At 35.8% G+C, this 26159-nt stretch overlaps 1 protein-coding gene and 1 long non-coding RNA gene across 3 annotated transcripts; both read right to left on the bottom strand.

The window, feature by feature from the left end:
* Positions 1 to 3979: 3979 nt before the first annotated feature.
* Positions 3980 to 5735, bottom strand: LOC107706306 (mucin-5AC-like). 2 transcript variants are annotated; one of them, XM_016509975.1, is made up of 3 exons: positions 5538 to 5735; positions 5237 to 5346; positions 3980 to 5111 (listed from the first exon to the last, which is right to left on the bottom strand). In XM_016509975.1, the coding sequence occupies exons 2-3, from the start codon at positions 5341 to 5343 to the stop codon at positions 4109 to 4111; spliced, it is 1110 nt and encodes a 369-aa protein (XP_016365461.1). In that variant the 5' UTR covers positions 5344 to 5346; positions 5538 to 5735; the 3' UTR covers positions 3980 to 4108. The 2 variants fall into 2 exon arrangements, with proteins under 2 accessions (XP_016365461.1, XP_016365460.1); XM_016509974.1 differs by having other exon boundaries at positions 5232 to 5346.
* Positions 5736 to 10494: 4759 nt separating this feature from the next.
* LOC107706307 (uncharacterized) lies at positions 10495 to 12807 on the bottom strand. The gene is made up of 6 exons (XR_001636140.1): positions 12738 to 12807; positions 12412 to 12521; positions 11791 to 12283; positions 11473 to 11663; positions 11208 to 11325; positions 10495 to 10993 (listed from the first exon to the last, which is right to left on the bottom strand). It is a non-coding gene; the product is annotated as an uncharacterized LOC107706307 (long non-coding RNA).
* Positions 12808 to 26159: the final 13352 nt, after the last annotated feature.

Below are 26159 nucleotides of genomic sequence, written 5' to 3' on the forward strand. Positions count from 1 at the left end.
GGTGCAAAATTGAAAAAATAAAACCTTGTACTCAGACAAATGAAACTACATTTATGTATCTTATATGTACTAAGCTACTGAGCTATGCTTTGATACAACCTCCCAACTTTGATCTTTTTTAACAAAATGTGCTTTTTTTTACCTTGGACTGTGTAATATAATTTCAGCTTTATCTTTAACCATCAAGATGTTTTTAACATTTCACATTTCACACGCCACCTACTGGGCTGGAGTGTGGACCATTGATGGAATAGGAAGAACTAAATTAAATAAATAAATAAAAAATGTAAATAAAAAATTAAACCCTTCTAAATCCTGTTAAATAGATCTTCATTAAAGCCTTATATATTTTATAATGATTCAAGCCATTATTCAACAAAGTTTTAAGTGTAATATTTTCTATCCCTATTTCTTTTAATTCTTCCAACAGAAATGCTCTTTCATTATCATAAGCAGAACAATGTAATAGTGCATGCTCTACTGTTTCTGGTAATCCACACAGACTACAGTTCCCAGACTCATGCTTATTCATTTTATATAGAGAAGAATTTAAAGCAGTAGGCCTATGGCCAATGCGAAGTCTGGTAATAATTGTATCTTCTCTTCTACTACCAAAATTAACTCTTTCAACCCCAACTTGATTTTGAATATGATAAAGATGTCTTCCTCTCTCCTCCTTATTCCAAACTTCTTTTTGGCTGGCGTCTTAAAGCGGAAAAGGATTTCGTTTAGTTTAGCGCGGCATTCGGCACTCGCGCATGCGCGCGTGTTTGTGTTACGTTTGATTTGTTCGCCATGGAAAAAGTCCGTCTTCGCGTTTGTGTAATGTGCACAATATGCTAACTTTCTGAATGCGTGTACTCGAATGACTAAATACATTTGCTGCTGTACACAACAAAGTACACAAAGCAGAATACTGAATCCCAAAATGCAATACACAGAAACAGAATTAATTTGATTGAAACAGAAAAATAAATACAAATAATAAAATTAAATTAAAATTAATTAACAGTGAATGTTACACAAAATGTACACAAATAAATAGCCTAATATTTAATGGATTGTAATATTTAAACTGATCTAAAGTTCAGTGGCTGGTCAGGCTGGTGTGTGGATGCTCTTTGATTGCCTGTGCCCTTGTCTAATACAGGTGTGTCACTGAATGTAATCTCCCTGTGTCAGACAAATCAATCTTGTGGCTGTCTCTCAAGTTAAGCGCTATCCCAGGAGTGCATCTCCGTCAGGCCTTAAAACCATGTGCTCAGCACAAGTTGCGCTGTCTTCCCTTAACACACACACAACCCTTACATGTTATAATGTTCTCTGTATTATGTTTCCTTCAGTGTGGCATGATAATACACTGATATACTTCAGGTGCACATACAAAAAGGTCAACACCTAAAGTAGTACTTTAAATAACGTGTAAATTGACTTGTGTGTGCGGTGGCATAAAAAAAACTGTTTTACTCTAAGAGTGGTCCCTTTTCATAATGGCTGCCAATTTGGGGCCACATGACCAACCAAATATTTATATTTCATATTTCACTTTTTCTCTTATAATATGCGTTTATAGCCTCATGCTCTTGCAAACTATTTTAATTTTCAGGAAGAGTTGTCAGAAGCTTAATGGTGATAACGTTGAAATCATGCGACCATGGCATTGTTCGTTTATAGCCTATGTTTAGCTTTTTAATTCTGGCAATCATATTTAGGCTTTAAAATTCATATAAGTTGTGTTGATTTTTGAAGATTATCATGATGAACAAAACATGTACAACTCATAAACTTTTGTTGGCAACAGAGCTTATTTTCTGCAATAATCCAAAAGCCAATGAAAACTCCTATTCGTCTTTGTTGAGGGAACCAGGGTGGTGCAAATTTTGGGTTGGCCTACAAAAATATGTCATCACTGCAGCACTCTATAAAGTCCAATAAAATATAAAATAAAATAAAAATTATTATAATAATGATTTGATTATTATTAAAAGAGATTAGACTCATTTGGTCCTCTGTATAAAATTGAAAATATTTTAGTTGTGTGCCATTTTAAAACAATAACAACAACAACAGCAAAACAAATAATCAGTAGAGTTGACTGGAATGTAATATGTGCTAATACATATTTAATGGAACCAGTTTTAACAACCTGACTTGGGCCTCATAATTTCTTATAAATATTGTCAGACGTGAAAATACTTTGCAAATAACCCCTTTAAAAAGAATACCCCCTTATGACAGACTTGCAAAGCATAGTGACCCTTCCCTATGCCTGTGGATGGGCACTGGGAGTTTGGGTCCGTCTTATTAGTGCGCAATATTATCATATTTCACAGACGAGCAGGCCAGAGAAGGTAATTACCTGCTCCGTGCTATTAAGCCCTGTTTTATTCCATTAATTTTCACCTGGCAAACTCAGGCAAAGGGCCGCTGGCATTTATGTCCCGTCTGTAGATTTATGAGGACCTCGGCTCAGCCAAGCCATAAAAAAATCTGAGGAGAAAAACCGCTCTGTGTGTCAATGTGTGCATGTCCACATGAATGTGAAGGAGAGCGCTCTAAACGTTCACACATTTATGTGAGATTTTTCACAGCTGTCATATAAAAAATATCGATCGTCAATTTCAGTACTGTTGTTATTGAAGAAAAACAACTTATATTTATATACAAATTGCAGCTGGTTCCCCAGTCGTATTGTCCCCCAGATGAAGGAGAATGCTCTATACAGGGTGGAAAAAAAAGAAAGCTCAATGCGATCTGATCTCAAGCCAGGTGTTTGTGAATCTCACCACCTGCGAGATTTGATCTCAATCAATTCAATTGTTTTGTTTGCCTCTTGTTTCAAGATCTAAATAAAAGCCGCTCTCTGGCTTATCAGAGGTATCCTCAAGATTGATAACACCAGGCTTCTCCTCTGTTTTCCAGTGTAACCGTGTTTCCTACATTTTTCAAAGCATTTTTCATCTTAAAAAAAGACTCGATATCGGATGAGCATCTGCAGTCAAGTATTGATTGTAATTTCCTGCAATGTTCATTCCAATCGCAAGCTTTATTAAGAATTTCATTTCTATCTGCCATTCGATTGGTGACCCAACAAGCGTGCCCGTACAAACAGAGAGAAAATCAAGAAACAAAATAAGACACACCAGCGTCCTGTCTCTCAGAAATCAACATTATTGTATTGGTCTAATTATTATTCTACCTTAGCCGGTTTAGTTTGTGTCAGTCTTGAGCAAGTGTGGTGAAGTATGTATGCTTTTTTATGTATATACTTTATGTATATACTTTTTCTGCCAAACTTCCAGAGTGCCAGCGGAAAAAAACTGGATTGTCATCACCCTGACATTGAGACTTTCTGTCTTTAGACTATTATAGTTTTACGTTTAAGTTTGATATGCACTGCCTACTTTACAGAACTGCTGCAGTACCTCTAAAAGAGAAATTCACTCAGAGAAATGTGTCAGACAATTCAGTTGATTTTTAACTGTTTTCAAAGGTTTACATCAGCTTTATCCTGTAGTACATTTACAATGAGTTTACCTCTACTGTTGTAAAACTGTTAACTGACATTCTCATGGTTAGCTAAAGGCTGCAGTTAGCTGGAAACGCTTCTCTAGATTAGTCTGCCACCATGTGATGATAGTGTGACACTGCATCCTCACTATAGTAAGATATAGATAGATATGATGAAGGCCTCTTTTCCCTCACTGCAGTTTCAGATGATCAAACTTTGACTCTCACTAAGCACTTGTCCATAATTTTTATTTTTTTTGTGAAGAATACTTTCAGCAAGTTACTGTATATGCATAATATCTACAATGAAAACACATCAGAAAAAAATATTAATTATATTCATTTATTATTGTAATAGAAATAAAGGTCTACATTTTATTTATATTAACACTATTTATTGAATTAATTTATTAACAAATAATAATAAAACCAAATAAATTACACACTCTGTAGAAACACACCACACAACTGAACTAGTCTGCAGCTATAAGACCAACACCAAACGTCAGTCCTAGTCTAGGACTAAATAATATCTGTAGTGCTTCAACTCACAACCCATCATGAGTATATTCAAACTTACTGTAATCTATGTGTATATTTATACAAATTGTCCAGATTTATCCCGTTTTTTTTTTAGATGGTTCATTCTCATCTGAATTTTTCTAAGTCCTTTCTTGCTTTTACTAAGTTTTTTTTTTTTTAACTTTGACGGTGTTGTCCTCTTGGGTGTGTGATTATGTGAAGTTGTGATCACCATATTGTCCTTTGTTGTAAATGTATTCAGAGGTGTAACTGTGCCTATTCCAGGTGTTTCCCGTTTTGTTTCTGTTGGCAGTGCAGCTGGTTCACCAGTCCCACATGTTATCGCAGTAGATTCTGGGTTGTCTTTGGACACTGAAGTTGGTAGGATGTTTTTTTTGCTGGTCTCTGTCTCCGGTCCAGATGTTTTGATTGTCGTCACTATTGATGGTACAGGTGTACTTGTGCTGGTCTCCGGTCCAGATGTTTTGATTGTTGTCACTATTGATTGGACAGCTGTACTCGTGCTGGTCTCCAGTTCAGATGTTTTGATTGTCATCACTGTTACTGGTACAGTTATACTTGTGCTGGTCTCCGGTCCAGATGTTTTGATTGTCGTCACTATTGATGGTACAGGTGTACTTGTGCTGGTGTCCGGTCCAGATGTTTTGATTGTTGTCACTATCGATGGGACAGCTGTACTCGTGCTGGTCTCCAGTTCAGATGTTTTGATTGTCATCACTGTTCGTGGTACAGTTATACTTGTGCTGGTCTCCGGTCCAGATGTTTTGACTGTCGTCACTATTGATGGTACAGCTGTACTAGTGCTGGCCTCCGGTCCAGATGTTTTGACTGTCGTCACTTTTGGTGTTACAGTTATACTTGTGCTGGTCTCAGTCTCTGTTCCTGGTGTTTTGTTTGTTGTATTTACAGTTGGGATAATGTTTGTTGTACTTGAATTGCACATAGTAGGTTTTTGGGAAGGTTTTGTTTCCTTTCTCCCATCCACTATCCTCATCGCATTCTTAGCCCAGTTGTTATCACGATCTGAACAAATAACTTTGTTTTTCTTGGTGTGGAATCTGTACATGGAAAAAAGGATAATTGACATTTTAGCTCTCATCATTTAATTATCCACCAATTTATTACTTACTCTGTGTAAAACTTAACATTGTGATAGATTATAATAATTCTGAACTTGCCTTACAGCTCTGATAGGACATAGCGGTTGATCTTGCATAGTATAACGCACAATGTAGTCAGCTCGTATATTGGTGCCTGACACAGTAAGACAGCAGGGTACTGGACGTCCATCACCTATTGGAGAAGCACATCATTTTATTCAGATAAATTATCATTATATTCACAGTATAAGGTGTACACACGTACATTCTCTCTTAAAATACATTGCAGTCTGAAGTTCTCTACATTTCAGTTAATTGAAAGTTACTGAGGTCAAACTACAATATTTAACCAAAGAGCTCATAATTAAAATAATCAAATCTCACCTGCTATCACAACACTCCTCCATCCTATAGAGAAAAGAAAGGCAGCAAATAGAGTGAACTTCATCTTGTTCTGTTGCTCACTTCTAATTCTGAAACTTTCTGCCGGGCTGAAGGGTCTATGTTGAGGGAGGTCTTTCAGCCCACAAAGCTCACCACCCTCTGCGATCACTTTTCTTCGTCACCTAGGCCCACAGACACCTCAGTCGGGGACAGGAAAAGATGAGTGATGAGTGGAAGACCAAAAACGAGAGAGAAAGAGATGCATTTAACCACATAGAGGAAAGTAAGGGGTTACAAAATTCACAATGAGCATTCGTCATGGCTCAGTTCAGTTCATTGTGGCCTAAACTATTGGTCTCATTTGCAGCCTCTGTTCCTGGTTAGGTTTTAAAATTAAAATGTATTATTATTATTGTTATTATTATATTTTTATTTTTAATGAAACAAACAAACAAACAAATAAAGAAAGTTAGCCCTTAAAAAGTGCTGTTAAGTGGTACAATGCTGGTACCAGATAATATTACCTTGGTAATTTTGTATAGCATTGTACAGATTCTAAATCACAATATTCATCTAATATGGTATTTGTTAATTTTTTTATTATGTTTTTATTTAGTTTATGTTATAGAAATGGTACAAAACAATAATCTGAGCTAAAACACAAAAAAATATAATATGAGTTCAAAAAGATTAAAACACATGCTAATTTGCATCTGAAGAATCTTTTTTTGGTAACACTTTAGAATAGGGAACACTTATTCACTATTAACTACAACTTTTCCTTCAATAAATTCCTAATTTGCTGCTAATAATAATTAGTAAGGTAGTTGTTAAGTTTAGGTATTGGGTAAGATTAGGGATGTAGAATAAGGTCATGTAGAATAAGGCATTAATATGTGCTTAATTAGTACTAATAAATGGCTAATATTCTGGTAATATGCATGCTAATAAGCAACTAAGACCCTAAAATAAAGTGTTACCCTTTTTTTCTACCATTTACATGATACTTCAAAGAGTATCATGGTTTTTCCGGTATGTGTCTAAGAAACATGGTATTTTCAAAAATGTGATAATACCTTGTTACTTTTTTGTAAGTGTGCAGTATAAGGTATGTACAGATAGACCTGACTACATTCACAAACTACTGTTTCTAAACAGAATTGGCCAGATTGTTACATGTGGTTGCTTACAGCAATAAGTATGTCATATGCAATAGCTAAGGTTGACAAAAGAAAGCTTTTGAGTTTAATAGCAACATTAAAAAAGGCAAAAATGAGAGTGAATGCATCTAAAAATGGAATCGTTATGCACTTTGTGAGCATTAGGTATAAAATGTGGGTCTGTTAAACGTGTGTGGAAACTACAGAGGCCTTAAAGGGGCTGTGATCATGAAACCACAAACGTTTTATTCAGTCTTACTGGGATCTTCCACGTCTTAGCAAGACCTTAAAACAAAACCAGCTCCCACCCAGCACTCACCTACACTTAAACAAAGACATGTGAAGCTGTTTCATGATGTAATTGTTCTCTATATGACATTCATAATGAACAACTGCACATAGTTTAATGCCATTATGCAAATGTTTCACATTTTATAAGGTTAACATTTATGAGTTTGTTTACTAATGCCCTATTTACTATAGTACAGTGGTCCTTTCTGGTATTATATGAAATTAAATTTGTAGACCTAAATGAACAACCACATGTGCATTTCCTGTTTCGAAATCACACACAAGAAACTTGGTGTATGATGTCCTCTGAGCTATTTGTAGAAAGTTCTGATGTAGATGCAAGATGACAGACCACAGCATCACACTCTGTTCTACGAGAGGAAGTAGTGACTGCTAAACTGCACCTAATTATGCACTATATGCTAAGCTCTAGTAAACCAAAGAACAGCCGGTGGGCCATGTGCACATCTTTGAAGTTTCAGTATTCGCTGACCAGAATTACATAAACTTGACCTGAGTCATTGGAAAAAATTAGAGTTTAATTATAATTATAGTTTTGGTCAGGTTACTTGTTAATACTTCATGTTCTGGCTCTGAGTTGCACTCTGGTTTTCAGCAGTGTTGGAAAAAGTAGATCCATACTTCAGTAAAAATACTGACACCACACTAATGTATTAATGAATAGTTCAGCCCATTGACAATTCTATCTCATAACCTCATGTTTTCCAAACCTGTACTATTTTTTCTGTACAACATGAAACAACGATAAAAAAAGTCAGTGTTTTTTTTTTGACCATACACTGAAAATCAATGGGATTCAATGTTTTGTTGATACCAACAATCTTCAAAATAACTTCTTTGGGTGAAAGTAAATATAAGGTATGGTAATACAATAATTAAAAGTAAAAAGTATGTGTGTAAATCTTTGTAGAGAGTTTTTCATCATCCTGTCTATTTTCTGTAAATCTGCTTTGGAATGATGCCTACTGTAAAAAAAAAAACACTAAAAAATATTTTGAGATAATATTTCAATTATTTGCTTTAGTACAATGGGAGATACGAGCTGGCTATTTATCAAACAACATGTTGTCTTTACAATATTGCTATTTTACACAAAGTAAATGCCTATAAATGGGACTGTATGAATATATGCCTTTTTTATATTTAAGCCTTCTCCAAATGGTGCTAGGGCTATGGGGAAAGCTAAAAATGTTCCTTGGAGTCTGGGGATAAGAAGACAAATCGACTAAACTGAAAGATGAGCTTAGTTTATGTACCCTCGCCAAGCTGCCCATTGCACTTCCTTCTCTCTTGCCTGATTTGTTGTGTTGTTGCAGCCAGAATCAATCTGACTGCTGCATTAAAGGAATAGTTCGCCCAAAATGTAAAGCCGCATCATGATAAAGTTTTCAGGCATTGGATGCAATTGTATGAAAAACATATGGTAACATTGGTGTAGGGACCAATTCTCTCTATTAACTAGTTGCTTATTACCATGCATATTACTAGCATATTGGTTATTTAAAGCACATTTTCTGCATGACCATATTCTACATCCCTAATCCTACCCAATACCTAAACTTAACAACTACCTTACTAAGCAGTAATTAGGAGTTTATTGAGGCAAAAGTCATAGTTAATAGTTAATAGTTAATTAATAGCGAGAATTGGACCTTAAAATAAAGTGTGACCAAACATACTTACACATATATTTGACATAATTTATTTTGCAGCTGAACGTGTCTAATGATGTATGAGGGCAAACTATGGTGCTCTTTTAGAATAAAAATACCTTTTTTAAGCCACTGATATGACTGGAGTGTACATCTCATGTGAGTTTATATTGGCTACTTTTAACTAAACAGTAGCCTACCATTTAATGCGAGGTCGAACTCATAACCTTATGATCAGCCAGCCACCCTGTCACGCAGCACTGCTTCGGGTGACCCGAGTTTGAGTGCCGTCTGGAAGTCTCGATCCCTTCCACTCTCTCTCTCTTCTCAACAACTCCAAAAAAAAAAAAAATTCTGAAAAATACATCTTTAAAAAAAAAAATTTATTTACCAGGGCTCTTACTCTCCCAGTTATTTAAGCCAGCTCGAGAGGTCTCTCAAGTGGTTAGGAGTTGCTAGATAGGGGCTTGTGATGGCGCTGAGGAGACAGAGATGTGCGCGAATCTTTCAGGAGAGGAAGAATGTTCTTGAAATGTTTGACGACGAGCAGTTTATTCAAACAGAAAACGAGCAAAGAATATTTACATTACCATAGAACATCATAACTGACTTCAGTCTAGCGCGAGTATTATATGCTTTTATATTTTAAAAACACTTTATATTTTAAAAGCACGGGCATGTTGCTGGTGTAACCCGCAGTACCACGGCAAAAGCCGAAGAAGAAGCGACTCGTCGGAGAAGCATTATAGCCGTGAGGCGGCAAATAAATATTGAATCATTAAATCCTTATTTAAAACTACAAAAAGGAGACAACAACGGAACAGGAGAAGATGGCATACTTTCAATCTCGACAAGGACTTGTACCACGGCAGATCAACATTGTTTGTCGCGGACAACTACTGATGTATACTGCTATGTAGTATAATAAATGATAAGACACTTGTTCTTTGCTTTGTTTTATTTTATATAAGAAGGTGTAACATTACAATATATTAAAGTGCACATAAACACACACAAAACTCAAGTGCATCCGGAGGGAGGGGTTCTAGCAGACCAATCACAGCGCTTGCGGTCCGCATAGAATTGCTGTTAGATTTTTGGAGAGGTGCACGTCAGGCTACGGCGTAGGGTGCGCGTCTATGCATAGGCTACAGCGTAGGTTCGACGCAGAAGTATAAATTGGGCTTTACGGCTCCGACACAGCCACCGGAGCTGATCCCGGCTACTCACCACTCGCGCCGCGGCAAGTTTCTGAAGCGGCTCTCCGCGCTGCATCACTAAAGATAGGCGCCTATATTTTTGAAGGATAATAATAATAATAATAATAATAATCGTCTTGCTGTCGTAAAAGAAATCAGCAACAGGCGATATCTCTGGCTATCATCGATACACAATACTATTGTCTACCGGCATAACCCTAAATTGAAGGTTGTGATGACGATTCGTTTCCTTACCATAATGTATTCTCTAGAAAATTTTTGATTGTGTTGAATGTAAACTCCTATTAGGAATTTAACCATTCAGTGTGAATTTATCTGAGAATATTCTTAAATAAGGAAATCTATTCAGTTATTGGTCCATGCGTATTTCGTCATCCAAAATCCCGTTTGTGGCACAGCAAAGTGTCGTGAATCAACTCTAAGACTGACACTATATACACTAATAGCATCATACATACGTCTATACACAAAGTAATATGAATTATTAAGGCTGATGATAGACTGGGCAACTTTTTGAGCAATGTTGCTGTCAATGGGCAACCAGGTGAGACACAGGGCCCACGACCGATCTAAAGTATTTGTTACCCATTCTCAATGGGAAAGTGCACAAGCAACATTGCTCAAAAAACGTTGCCCCTTGTATCATCAGCCTAAGATTTTGTGTTACTAGTTAAATTATTTTTGGATACTTACATTGATTTTAAATTAAGTAAATTAATAAAAGGCAATACACAAAATAGAAGTCATCGCACAAAACATGAATACAAATATGACAATGTGACTGAAACCACAGTGCTGATTTTTCACTAGCATCACCTTATTCGTTTATTAGACTTAGAAGTTGTTCAGTTATCCTGGTATTATCAGTATACAGGCATAACAAGTTGGCCAAGCTTTTCCAACAGATGTTTCAAGGCTGTTTGAAGCAAAAGTATTTAGATTGTTCCTTCTTTAGACAAAAGTAATTATTGGTGTTGGAGTCTTTTATTCTTTTGATGGCAAACTCTCTCTTGTCTATAGTTTTTTTCCTTCTGTTCAAGTTCTGTATGTAATCCTGGACCCAGTCTTCTACTGGAGAAGAGCAAATTTTGCTGTTCCCCACAGTTATGAATCTGTAAATAAATTGTATACATACATTGTTTTAAAATTGTACTTTAAGACATACAATTCTAATAAGAGTCCATTAAAAATAGATTATGCAGTCTATCAGATAATAGTCGAAATATAAAAACAAGAAATAACAACAACAACAAAAATGTTATAGTGTCCATGTAAATTGGAAATTTGGAGGGGGAAAAAAGACTTTAATTTTAGTCCTAAACTCACAGCACAGCTCTGATAGAGCAAAGTGGTGTTTCTTGAACTCTGTAGTCCACAATTTCATGAAATGCTGGTTTGTTTTTTGTTACTGCTAAGCAGCAGTCCTTGGTTGTAGATGATGTAACTGTAATAAAACCAGAAGCCAAGACTTATTATTTATAAAGCAGTAAACATGTCATGTTCATGTCAGTATGAGCCTACATACTCTCTCTAAAAAAAAAACACATATCATCACCAACTACTCCATATGTTACTGTTTCACACATCTTACATGTCGTAGTACTCAGAGAAGATTCTGGGCTGTCTCTGGACACTGAAGTTGGTTGTATGGTTGTTTTGTTGATCTCTGTCTCCGGTCCAGATGTTTTGATCGTTGTTCTCCCATCCACTATCGCCTTCGCTTTTTTAGCCCATATGCTGTCTGGATCTGAACAAATAGTTATGTTTTTCTTGGTGTGAAATCTGAACGTGGAAAAAAAATAATACTTGACGTTTTAGCTCTCATCATTTAATTATCTGCATATTTATTACTGAGTCTGTGTAAAACTTCGAAATGGTATATATTACAATAACTCTAAACTTGCCTTACAGCTCTGGCAGGACATAGATTTGTTTCTTGCATGTCATAATGCAAAATTTTTTCAACTGGTATTCTGGTGTTTGTCACAGTATCACAGCAGTCTACTAAACGTCCATCACCTGTTGAAGAAGAACATCATTGTATTGAGGTGAGTGATCATTATATTCACAGTATAAGATATAAACACGTGTGCACTCTCTCATTAGCTACTATATCGGCTCAACTTCTCTACATTTCAGGTGAGTGAAAGTTACTAAAACCAGATGTTTTGACTGTCGTCACTTTTGGTGTTACAGTTATACTTGTGCTGGTCTCCGTCTCTGTTCCTGGTGTTTTGTTTGTTGTATTTACAGTTGGGATAATGTTTGTTGTACTTGAATAGCACATAGTAGGTTTTTGGGAAGGTTTTGTTTTCTTTCTCCCATCCACTATCCTCATCGCATTCTTAGCCCAGTTGTTATCACGATCTGAACAAATAACTTTGTTTTTCTTGGTGTGGAATCTGTACATGGAAAAAAAAAGGATACGAGACGTGTTAGCTCTCATCATTTAATTGTCTGCCAATGTCTTACTTACTCTGTGTAAAACTTAATATTGTGATAGATTATAATAATTCTGAACTTGCCTTACAGCTCTGATAGGACATAGCGGTTGATCTTGCATAGTATAACGCACAATGTAGTCAGCTCGTATATTGGTGCCTGACACAGTAAGACAGCAGGGTACTGGACGTCCATCACCTATTGGAGAAGCACATCATTTTATTCAGATAAATAATCTTTGCATTCACAGAATAACACACACACACACACACACACACCCACACACTCTCTCTCTCTCTCTCTCTTAAGCTACATTGTCATCTCAATTCTCTACATTTCAGTTAATTGAAATTTACTGAGGTCAAGCCACAATATTTAACCAAAGAGCTCATAATTAAAATAATCAAATCTCACCTGCTACCACAACACTCCATTCTATAGAGAAAAGAAAGGCAGCAAATAGAGTGAACTTCATCTTGTTCTGTTGCTCACTTCTAATTCTGAAACTTTCTGCCGGGCTGAAGGGTCTATGTTGAGGGAGGTCTTTCAGCCCACAAAGCTCACCACCCTCTGCGATCACTTTTCTTCATCATAAATACATAAATAAATAATAAGCCCTAAAAGTTGACCCTAAAAGAGTGCTGTAGCATTTTATTGGGATATTTTTAATATTTTTACCCAAGTGCTGGGTAGTTTTTTGGTATTCATAGTACTGATTCTAAATAATTATAGTATTCTAATATGGTATTTATATATTTTTAATGTTTTTATTTAGTTACATAAACGGAGCTGACTTTATTTATGTTCAAAAAGATCATAGCACATGCTGATTTGCATCTTAAATATCTAGAAAGTATCTAATATTTTTTTCTATGATGGTGTTTTCATGGTATGTGTCCAAGAAACTTCGCATTTCTATGTTACCATGTTAAAAATATTGTAATAACATGGTACTTTTTTGTAAATATGCTGTAATTAGAGCTATACCTGATTACAGTGCATACAGTACATGGCACTATTTTCTGTAAAGTTCCAGTGGAATGATGTTTAGGCCTATTGTGAAAAACAACATAAAAATTAGTTAACAAGAGTTTGAGTCCTGTCCAGAGTTCGATTCTGGATCATGTTCCACTCTTCCTTCATGTCTCTTCTCAACAGTTGTATTAGAAATATATATGGCAAAAATATGCAAAAAAAAAAGACAACTAAAAGAAAAAGGTACTTAACGGAAATTTAATATTCAGTCCGCAACAAATATTCTCTAGAACCATACATACAAAACACAACTTAATATGGACAAGAGTACATTTTACTGTAAATGCATTTTATATTCATTAAAAAAAAATACACAAAATACAAGTAATTACACAAAACAGGTATACAAAAATACAGTGTTTGGGAGCTTGTGATGGCAAATTCATACTTGACTGTTTTTTTCAGTTTTTCGGTTTCTTTTGTTCTGTTCAAGATCTGTATGTAATCCTGGACCCAACTCTTCTTTGGGGGAAAGCAAATTGTCAAATTGTTTAGTTCTTTATAGTTCTGTAAATAAGCAAATATGTAGACAATGCACACACACACACACACACACATGCAACCACCAGATGTAGGCTTCAAACTCATAATGATGTCCATAACTTGCGCCTGAGACACCTGCTCAAAGAGTTCAAAACTCCTTACACAAGCTGGTGATATCACAAACTCAACTGAAGACGTAGGCAGACTAGTTCTAATCTTTTCTACTTTTTCCACAAAAAATGTCCGAAACATTTCACATACCTCCAATGAGGGGGTCAAGGTAGAACATCCATTCGGATTGAGAAGTCTATTAATTGTTGAGAAAAGGGCTGCAGGGGCATTATAATTCTGTGCAATGACACTTGAGAAATAATTTTGCCTTGCAGTTCTCACAGCAGCCTGGTAGTCTGAAAAACACTGCCTCATAAATTGAAGTGAAACCTGTAGCTTATCCTTTCTCCATTTCCGTTCAGCCTTCCTGCATTCCTGCCTCAGAGAACAAGTATAGTTGTTAAGCCATGGAGTTGGATTAAGTTTAGGTTTCCTAACTTTATATATGGCAACTACATCTAAGATATCGGAGTAAACAGAATTGAACAATATCAACAGCTCATCTGGGCCCACAGAAGGAGAAGGAGACTCAATCACATTCACAAATGAAGAGGAATTATATACCTCAGAAAATTCTACCGCCGTGGATGAAGTAATAAGACGAGAACAAAACACACCTGACTGTGGCAAAACTGGTTTGCATGGCATAACAACATTAAAAATTACAGGCATGTGATGACAGACCAGAATAATAGTTGAATTTATAAAAATTACCCCGTTTAAAAGTTTACATATGCTTGATTCTTAATACTGTGTTGTACCTGAATGATCCACAGCTGTTTTTTTTTTTTTTTTTATATATATATGTTCATGAGTCCCTTGTTTGTCCTGAACAGTTAAACTGCCTGCTGTTCTTCAGAAAAATCCTTCAGGTCCCACAAATTCTTCGGTTTTCCAGCATCTTTTGCTTATTTGAATTATTATTTTCAACAATGACTGTATGAGTTTTAAATTCATCTTTTCACACTGAGGACAACTGAGAAAATCATACGCAACTACTACAAAAGGTTCAAACGGTCACTGATGTTCCAGGGGTCCGTTCTTGATATGTGGATTACTCAGTTAGCTGAATTTTATTGTTGGTGATTTGACATGATCCAGGATTGTTATGATCTTCGAAGCTCATCCCAGAGTTGCTGTCATAGCAGCAGGTCTGTTAGATCAAACCTGCTTGGGAGCAGGCTTATTTTACATAAACAGTATTAGATTGCATCTTTTTAAGTGAAGGTGATACTGAAAGTCTGTCCCAACCATTGCTACTTTCTTACAAGAATATCTTATTAAACCAGGAATGATAATAATAATAATAATAATAATAATAATAATAATAATAAATTGAAAATTATTTTGAAAATAATTAAAATGTTCCGTAATCTATAGGTAATAGACATGACCAATTTAACTAATTGAGAGATTTATTCGTGAAGGAATAACTATCTCATAATTTTATTGCAGTCATACACACATTACGTACAGTTTGTCAGAGCTGTGCATTAATTTGAACGGTGAGCTTTTATGCGGGTCGCTTTGATACATCGCAGGAGATGCAGCCACTTCTTAAATCTCAAAATACTTTTATGATGGGCAAAAAAAATAAAACAGTCAATTATGTCTTAAAATGGATTTTATGGGATTAAGAAACTTTAATTAATGCTGTCATGTATAACAAATCCGCTTCAAAATTAAATGAATTGCTAATTACAATACTCTTGACATTGAAAACTACAAAGCCTGTGCAATTTCTAGAAACATTTTTAATAATTGGAAATCATTTAAAAAACGGTTACACATTTTATTTATGTAGAACTTTTATGTCATTTTGCTCACTAGGCTGTTTCCTTTATCTTAATTATATGATGTCGTTACTTTGTTGTCTCGCCACCAGCCAATCACTGCATTACTGATCATGGTTTTGAGTATCAATATATCTGCCCTTTCCAATGAACTTGACAACACAAAATAGCCTAATCTTAGATATTTTAATCAAATACGCTAACTTGTTTGAATAACCAAATTAGCCAGAGATCAGATATCAGGATTAAAAGATCTGGCATCTGTCAAATCATCTCAGATGTATTACGCGAGGTACGAAGAACGGACCCCAGAATAAAAATCTGCGCCAGTGCCACTATTTGTAGAATCTGGCTGCAAACCCTGTCTCTCATGCACAAGTCATTAGAGACCAGGGGCCGTATTCACAAAACACCTTAAGGCTAAAAGTAGCTCCTAACTTGCTGATTTAGGTGAAACTCAATATATCACAAAGCGTTTTAACACTAAAACCAGCTACCAAATCTGTGAAATGTAAAGGGTTGGCAAGAGGACTCCTAAGACCCAATCACAAACTATCCTAAACTATCCCTTCAATTTAATTATGTCCTTCTTTTCATGTACAAGTTGGGCAAGAAGTAAACCATAATGAGCCTTTATAGCATGCATGAAGCTTGCCGCAAAGCACCAACAAAAGTAATGACTATGTGTCCGAAAAAAATAGCAAGGAGATATTTTAATTATTTATTAATAAACTATTTTATTCTGAGTCAGTGTCGGCTGCAAAGATGAAGATGATGATGCTGACTCACCATCTCTTCAGTACAGTGATGTGCCTTCAGAGAGCAATGCAACATACGGATTACATAAGAGAGTATTTGTTTTCAATTTCAATTGGTTTATTTAAAAGGGGACATTTCTAGCTTTCTGTATATTTCTCATGTCTGTAAGGTAGCCTATATGCTGAGTGTCGGCTCATTTTTGTGAATGGCACCAGTTTATTTTTTTTAATTTTACAAAAGCACAACACTTTGTTGATATTGTGAGTGCGTGCAAAGTAGACCCTTTATAGTTTTAAATTATGTTTTACTCTTATCTGTATGAACAAAAATGGTGGCAGATTTTATGGAAAAAATGCCAGTGATCGCGCCTGTGCATCTTCCACACTCCACACAAACACTCAAATATGTGCCTAATAGTACACATTTATCAAGGTTAACGTTAGAGCGAGCGGCAATGTAAACTTTCTACAACTTACACGTTTCCCTTTCAAATGATAAAGCCGTATATGAGGTCAATGAGGTGAACATGTACCGCGTTCTACAATATTTATATGATTAAATCCCTGACAGAGACCCATCCTCTCTCAGCCAATCACTGTAGGCATAGTTAGTAAGCTTGTTGATCATCCATAGCAATGACGTCAACTCTGCCCTGTCTCTTAGCTTATGCTACATTCACGCCATATCCCAATATGGTTATTTCGAGATGACAACGGGTGACAGGTATACTCGGAGCTGTTCAAGTCTTATATTTGGAATTATCCGTTTCTATGGCAACACTATCAACGCCCAAACATAGCACCTAATGAATCTGCGGCGGTCCGGTGGTACAGCGGTCAAGTAGTACCAGTCGTAGCTCTTCAGAAAATTCCAAGTTTACAAGTTGTAATTACGAGTTTTATGACCACGTGAATGCTTTTTACAAGTTGGAATCTCGTAACTAAGGTAATTTATTTATTTACTTTATTTCAGTAATACGACTTTATTTCATTATAATGACGTATTTCCAACTGAAACAGAATATTGAATAGAAGGCAGAGTTTTATTTTAGCATTCCTCCTCTCCATCTCTCACTCACAGCAAACTAACTAACTAACGGTTGGAGGGGGCATGGTTAAGGATTTTCCGCCCAAGCCAGCAAACTGACGTCATCAGAGAAGGAATGCTATTCCAGAGCAGAAGAAAATGTTCAGATTTTGATTAAATAATTAATTGTTAATTGTTTAATTAATTTAATTAATTGTTCACCCCAGGACTAGCGATGTGCGCTAACAAAGTAAATAGTCAATTTTGATTTCATGAGGACTTTAAGATTTCTCCCCATTCCTTTGCAAAAGTTGGTGTCAGCAGCTTTGTGAATAGGTTTAAGAAGAACCTCTTACCTAAGAACTTTTACTGCTAATTAGGAGAACTCTTAGTGGTAAGATAAAATGTTTTTTAATAGGGCCCATGATTTGGGTAATAACTCAATTTTAATAAAAGGCATGTAGTTACTGCATTTTGTTTTTTGCATGGCAGTGCAGACATCATGAGGTCCTGCTAAAGTAAATGGGAGGACACAGAGAAGGAACAGTGCTCTTGCTATTAATTCCTCTTTTCTGTTTAATTCTACCTTCACCCATCTACTTTCTCCCATGCTCAACTTTTACACTAATGAAGGCGGTAATTTACCTGTGTTGTTCCCTGTAGATGTCCCGCATGAAGTCTGTGTGTCCTGCAAGTCATGATTTTTTTCAGAATTTTTTTTGTAACATGCATAGAGCCCACTTGGTCCAGGTACTTTCTAGATCTCCACATGTCTGTGTCGCACAGTGGTGAACCTGTGAATAGAAAATACACTGCGTGCCATCCTAAATGAATTCAGTCATTTCTCTACAACAGCAATCCAACAATCATAATGAAAAATATCTGCCAAGCCTTAAATGTCAATCAGTACAAGATCGCTATCATAGCATGTGCAATTTAAACTTACATTACAACAGATGTGCCAGGACAAATTTGTGAGATTCCAACTCGAAAATGTCTGATCTGTTTGACTGGCAGTCCCATTTTTAAAGATTTTAAACAACATTTTTGATATTGTCCTTTGCCCTCTAGAGAAAAACAACAACAACACAGCACACTGGTAAATAAATGCATGTGATATTATAAGAGCAATCTTTTACATTCTCTCTTCCTCTATACAATGATGAAAGCAAACTGAACCCAAGCCACAATGTGCATGCACATTGTTGCTGCAGTATACTGACTGTATTGAAGAGTTGCACAATTAGAACGATCAAAACTCACCCACTAGCTCAACACCTACCCACTCTCTGTAGCAGAGAAGAGCAGTTAAAAGTATGAATAGCATCTTTCAGGTTTCACACTTCTAATGAGAGGTGAAACATCAAAAACTTTCAAACATTTGGCTTGGCTAAAGGTTACATTCAGGGCTTTTAATGGGGGGCTATGGACCCCTTGGGGTCCATGAAGGTACTGCAGGGGGTCTGAGGACATATTCCTCAAAACATAGGCTACATAAAATGTGCCTATGCCAGAATTTATTTCTAAAAGCAAATTTAAAGGGTAACACTTGGAACTTCCAAGAGTCACAAAACTACAGGAACAGATTAAGAGAAGCTTTGTACTGGAAAGTAACCTGAAGCTACAGAAATACAACTCAAACCATATATGAAAATACATTTTTACTGTAGAGCATTATACAATATGATTTAAAAGATTATAATTATAATAACTAATATAATATCTAATGATAGTGTAATGTTTGTATACTAGATAAACAGTGGCATAGTGGAAAAAAGCTAATATTACATTTTTTACAATTATTTTACATTATTGCTGCCATAAATGGTGAAAGTGTTTATTATAGTAAAAAATTAAAGCGATTAAAGCAATTACATAACTGATTACATGCACATATATGGGACAGAGTCATGCACTTCTGCCATTTTGCCACTGAAAAATCTCCAAAACTCTAAAAATCTTAAGTTTATTTATGTATTATTTATTTGGCTTTTTTTTTTTTTACTCATTTGGTCTTATCACTTTCTTCCACAATCTGTTTAGTGGCTGCTCTGTTGCTGTCACTGGATCTGCCTTTCCTCTGCTCCCCCCTGATGCTCCTTCTGCAGGTACAGGATCCTGCTCTCTGAGCTTCATCTTTGATTTATCCACCTTCAACATGGCTCTCTTTGTCCAGTCACTGTATAGGATCAGAAAAGAGTATTTTCCTAGATACAGTCTGGATCCTGGAAAGGAAGGATGCTTTGTTATTAGTGTTAATTCGTTGCTAATTTATTTGTTTTCTGTATCTTTTTATGGACTTTAAGTAAAAAATAACTAAACGTTAAAAAAATTTACAAAATTTTTGTATTTCTAGTAAAGTTATGTTGCAGTCTAGTTCATCTTATGACAGAGAAATATGCTTTGTCCAATTAGGGACTTACTTACACATCTTCTGTTATGGGACACAGTACTTTAGTTTGTATAGTGTAGTTCAATACTTCGTCCAAAGGCGGTCTGCTGCATCCTAGTCTGAGAAACTCACTGGTGGTCCTTCTGTATATGTAAACACAATAATGACAAATTCATGAGTTCACATTTACATATAATAAATAGAGTAAAGGTTATGCGTATTTGGTGTGCTGTCCAAGGGAAGGGCTCCAAGCTCGGAATTTGACTCGAACACAGAGTACCCCCCCTGGCTGAGATAGGAATAGATAGAAAAGAGGAGATGGGGTGGTGGAGGGATGCTAGAAAACCACTCAGTTCTACAGCAGAGCTACGGAGGTAAAGTCTCAAAACCACATTTGCACAAGCTTTAACTTTACTCTCACTTTATTTCACACCATACCACAAGTCATAAAGGCACCTTGTTCACAGAGAAAAACTTACCAGCAAACACACTGAAGGACCTGAAAATGACCCAAAAAAACACAAACTGTGAAAATCAGCATCACCCTGATCAAGTCGACTGGCCAAACTGCTCTGACCAACATAGAGGATTGTGTTATTAAAGGAGGAGGAAACTGCTCATCTGCCTACCCTCTAGACGTAGTATTTGTGGTAACATGGCTGCCCAGTGGAAGACATGACTATGTGCTGTTAATTCATTTACCAACAGACTGGAATGAAAGCTGTGATGATAAATCTCCAGTGGTCAGAGTGAAAAACACAAAATGACTAATCTATGACTGGGAATCATTATTAATTTATAAATGAATTAATTTTTGTTGTTGCTTTTTCCTCACTTTATACTCTACACTATTGAAATTGTTGGACCTTTTTTTTTGCGCGCAAAATTTCACTAATGTGACAGCACCTTTAGGCTAATCTCTGTAATATAATGCAATTATTTAAAATCAACTTCACAGACTGGACTTTGATAGTAGTATTATTGAAGATGAAAAAAATAACACCTTCCTAACCAATAGTTTTATTGGTGGTTACATGGGGGCTGAATGGAAGACATGACTGGAATGGGGCTTCAGCCACAGACGGGAATAAAATTCATCAATCAAAGTGATAAATGAATCCCCAGTGGTCTAAGTGACAGAAAATACAGATAGCAGACATTTTAACAAAAGCAACTTACGTTGTAATGTATATATTTTTTCAGTTTAGACATTTTCAGGTAATTGAATCCATGACCTTAACATTGCTAGCCCATCTGTTTGTATACAGTAAAAACAGTGATATTTATAAACTAAATATTGAACAGTCAGTATTTTTATAATTTACTTTAGGATAATGAGATGTAAAAAATTGTTTAACAGACAACTTAAATGGGAATCCCCTTCCTTTATATTTAGCAAGCATGTTCATTTCAAGTCTTAAGGCTGTGAGAAAAACTAAACATGCTCAGCAGAGTCCTGGGATAGAAAGACACATAGAATAAACTGATAGTTTTCACTCAGATCTTTAAGCTGCATCAGTATAAAGTTCAGGCACTGTTTGCCAAGTGTATAAATGAAATTTACATGCATTCTGTACAGTATTCAACAATTTATTCTGAACTTGATATGACAGCACCATACACACAAAAACAATATGAACAAGTTTGTGTTGCTGTAAATGTATCTCAAATTATGTATATTAATAAAACAATACATACAATCATCATACAACACATGAATAAAATGATTTTACATGGCACAACAGAGACAAACTGTCATGGCTCGCCTACTGTGGCGGAGACGAAGGGCATTAACATCCAACAGTCTTTATTTCACCAAACAAGGAACATACAGGCAGGAACTCACACGTAAGACGAGGGTTGACGTACAATTCCGGACAAGGGAAACTCAGAAACACAGGGTTTATATAATCAGAACAAAACAAGGAAATCAATGGGACACAGCTGGAAACAAATCAAACTAAATGGGCACAGGAACAGGAAAATAACCAAATATGGGCATAAAGACAAAAGAGGCAGGAACAGAGGGAAAACAAAACAAAAACAGACCATAAACATGACACAAACATTAGAGTGAAAACTGTGTTGATTTTTCAGTCACCTTATACATTTATCAGTTTTAAAAGTCATTCAGCCATCCTGATAACATCAGTATACCGTATATATACTGTATATATATATATATATATATATATATATATATATGTATAAAAGTTTTCAAAATATAATTTTTAAAGCTGTTAGACAGAAAAGTAAAAACTTTAGAGTATTTAGCTTGCTCATTCTTTAAAGAAAATCCCCATTTGAAACTTGCGGAGCCCTTTCTTGTGGCTAGACTTGTTAATGAAAAGAAATATATATTTTAATTTTAAGCTGTCACGGTTTAATTATCTACCAATTCATTACTGAATCTGTGTAGAACTTCATATTGTGATACTCTGAACTTGCTTTAAAGCTCTCATGAGATGCAACGGAATGTGACCAGTTGGTACTGTGGAATAGCAGGAGCTTACTGAACACCCATCTCCTGTTGGAGAAAAAAAAAAAACTGCTCTCATCATTATCTCATCATATCTATCCCTTTATTACTGAATCTGTGTAAAAATGTATATTGTGTTCGTATACAGATTATAAAAACCTTGAACTTGCCTTACAGCCCTAACGTCTCGGTTACGTATGTAACCCTCGTTCCCTGAAGGAGGGAACGGAGACGTCACGTCGGATGACCGACGAATTGGGAACTCGCTTAGAGGGACCAATCTACTTCGAGTGTAAACTAAACGAGCCAATCGCCATTGGCATGCGATTATTGCATCCAGCTGCTGCTGATCACAGCGTGAGTATAAGTAGGCAGCAGATGCAACGCATATTCAGGTTTTCGCTGAGGAGCCGAGCCAGTGACCAATTCGTCGGTCATCCGACGTGACGTCGAGAGTGACCGACTGAAAGGGAACAGGACATGTCACCACATCTTGTATGTTATAATCCAAAATGTTTCCAACTGGTATTCTGGTGTTTGTCACAGTAAGACAGCATAATGGAGGTGCATCACCTATTGGAAAAGAACATCAGTAATTGTATTCAGGTGAGTCACCATGGCATTCACAAGAGATGCACATATATGTGCACTCTCATAAAGCGAGCAGTTCAACTTCTCAAGTACGAGTTACTGAGGCCAGAACACAATGTTACTCTAAAGAGCTAAATACATCTCACCTGATACTTCAATACTCATCCACCCCATAGAGAAAAGAATAGCAGTAAACAGAGTGAACTTCATCTTGCATTGTTTCATACTTCTAATGGTGGAATTCTTGATTGGGATGAAGGTTCTATGTTGAGGAAGGACTTTCAGGTCTTCTGTCACCACCAGAAATGAAAAATAAATAAATAAATAAATACGTTTTCAAACAGAAGAATGTTTAAGCTGTTAGACAGAAAAGTAAAAATTTCATTTTAGAGTATTTAGCTTGCTCATTCTTTAAATAAATAAAAAAACACTAGTCATCTTATTGAGTAACTGTTTACTTTCATTATGTAGTCTTAAACAATTTATACAGAAATACTTTCTCTTTCTCTTTGTCAACCATCAAATACAATTAATGATGCACCTTGCTTTGCTCCAATTGAATATATTTATATGTGCCATGTTACCAAAAATGCAAACATTGGCAATAACCAATTGAGAGTTCTAATCAAATTAAGATGCTTACCTGATGATCAAACCTCTTTACTCCCGTTTACATGCAATTTTCTATTAATACTATTTTTTATTATAAGTTGTGGTGTGTGCAATTATTCACTTGTACCCCAAGGCACCAAACAAACTAACAAACAAACAAATAAAAACGTTAACAATTACAATTATGTTCACTCCAATTATAAACATAATCGCAAGCTATTCTGTTTACGTGAGCTAAACATTAATCGCAGTATTGCCTTAATCGCATTATAATCACATTATGAGAGTACATGTGTTATTGGATATGAGTTCAGGAACATCGTATCCTAGACTCACGAACTGCCGTGAGACTGGGTTGCAGACGTTCTCCCATATCTCAAATAAGTAACGTAAATGAAAACGATAGAAGGAAGGCGCAGATTTTAATCTAAGCACAAATGTGACAGTTCGAGCAAAATAACCGAACTTCGGGTGTGTTGTCTAATCCTGTTCAGAATTTATTCATTTTTTGAATGATAATCATAATAAAAACAGGATTGATAAGTATAATTTGGAGGATGAGAAAATCAGTATAAGCCTGCTTTACCAGTGTTGTGATAATTATTTTTAATGCACTCTACGTTTTTAAATAAATTCTGTAATAATAATAGTTCAAAGTATGAATAGTTTTTAGTCAGATAACATAAAAAAGACAAGACCCCTTAACGCACTTTAAACTTTTCCCAATCAAACCGCAAGAACGAAAGAGAAAAGGCACCTTTGTTTATAGGCTATTGCTGTGTGTAGAACTATGTTAGATGCATTTTTTAATTTTTAATAAATATTTAATGTTTATTTTAATAAAATGTTATTCGGGCAGGTGTGTTCACGTAGAGGTTTCTAGATTGAAATCTAGATTGAAATTCAAAGAGACAGTATTGATAGTCTATGCATGACCTGACGTTTTATTCGTATCCAAAATGAGGAGATGTGAATATCAGGAGTGCTGAACACTCTCCTGCAGTGTTTCATTCATAATCGAAGCCGGAGGGCGCTCTTGCCCAGAAAGTCCAAAACAGTCTCATAGAAGTAATAACTTATGACGTGCAGGAAATCCCTAATATGGACAAAAGCATCAGGCTATTGCTGTAGCTGAGCTGATTAAAAAGCAGAAACGTTTTTACTGATGAAATGTGAAGACAATAAACACACGATTGCGAAAATATATGGTTTATGTATGTTTTTCAAGTTATCTCCAGGTAATAAATAAATAGCCTAAACTATATGAATAATGCAGTGCTGATTAACATATCATTTAGTATAGAAACTATCAAATATTCTATGATAAAAATGGGGAAAAGGTGTTCGTAGTAGCCTTTTTAAACCAATCATAAAATTGTCATTAGGAAAATATTAAACAAAAATATTATAGCCCCTTGCTGCAGCTAATGTTAAACACAACAATATACACAACAGCTGTGCATGCTCCCTCCACGTCATTCTTGTAAAATAATAATAATTTAATAATATAAGTATACAAGCACACTGCTCCGCTGAGAACTCCACTTACCGGCAGCCGCGGACGTTATTGAAGGTATCCTGGTAGTGCGCTAAATTACTAATGTGAGGGATCGTCCCGGATGAGATCGTCAGGTGAAAGGTCATCATGTGGATCATTTTATTTATGGCTAAATTATTATTCGTTAATTTTACTAATAGTTGGATTGGGCAGGCCTTCACAAAAGGGCGTTTAATTAAAAAAAAAAAAAATAATGCCTTGACAAAAGGGCACTTTGGGCATAAAGGGGAAAAGGGGCAGGTGCTCAAGCATTAACAGAATGATTATTGCAACAGAATTCACTCATTAATGATTAGGCTACCTTGTGAAACAACTGACTGGGTGGGCCTGTCTGACAGGTGGATGGGCCCAGGCCCACCCGTAGCTACGCGACTGCTTATACATCTCAGTCACGGCGGCTACCGGAGAAAATAAACAAGGAACGGCTGAAATCCAGTGATCATATATATATGATAACCACCATGTCACACAGCAGTGCTTTGGGCAACCCGAGTTCCACCAAGAAGTCCTTTTCCGATTACTTTACACTGTCTTCCTCCATTTTAATACTTTTCTATCTAACACACACACACACACACACACACACAAACTTGGAAAAGGTATTTACTGCTTCTTTACAAATATGCTCTGCTGCATCATACAGGATTACATGCAAAACACAATGTAACATGAACAAGATTACATGTTACTAGTTAGTTTAATTATTTTTAAGTACTTACATTTATTTGAAATTAAGAAAATAATAAATAAATCATCTCCCAGTACATGACAAAAATATCTAAACAAAACAAAAATGAACAATGTGAGTGAAACCAACACAGTGATACCATCTCCTTGTTTATTTATTCAGTCATCCTGGCATAAATATTTGCATAAAAATCCATAAAAAATTGCCCAAATTTTGCAAACAGGAGAGGTTTTTAAGGCTCTTTGATACAAAAGTATTTAGATTGTTCCTTCTTTAAACAAAGGTAATTTTTGGTGTTTTTATATGGGT

This window comes from Sinocyclocheilus rhinocerous, unplaced genomic scaffold (genome assembly GCF_001515625.1).
Source record: "Sinocyclocheilus rhinocerous isolate Xijiao unplaced genomic scaffold, SAMN03320098_v1.1 scaffold444, whole genome shotgun sequence".
Classification (NCBI taxonomy): Eukaryota; Metazoa; Chordata; class Actinopteri; order Cypriniformes; family Cyprinidae; genus Sinocyclocheilus; species Sinocyclocheilus rhinocerous.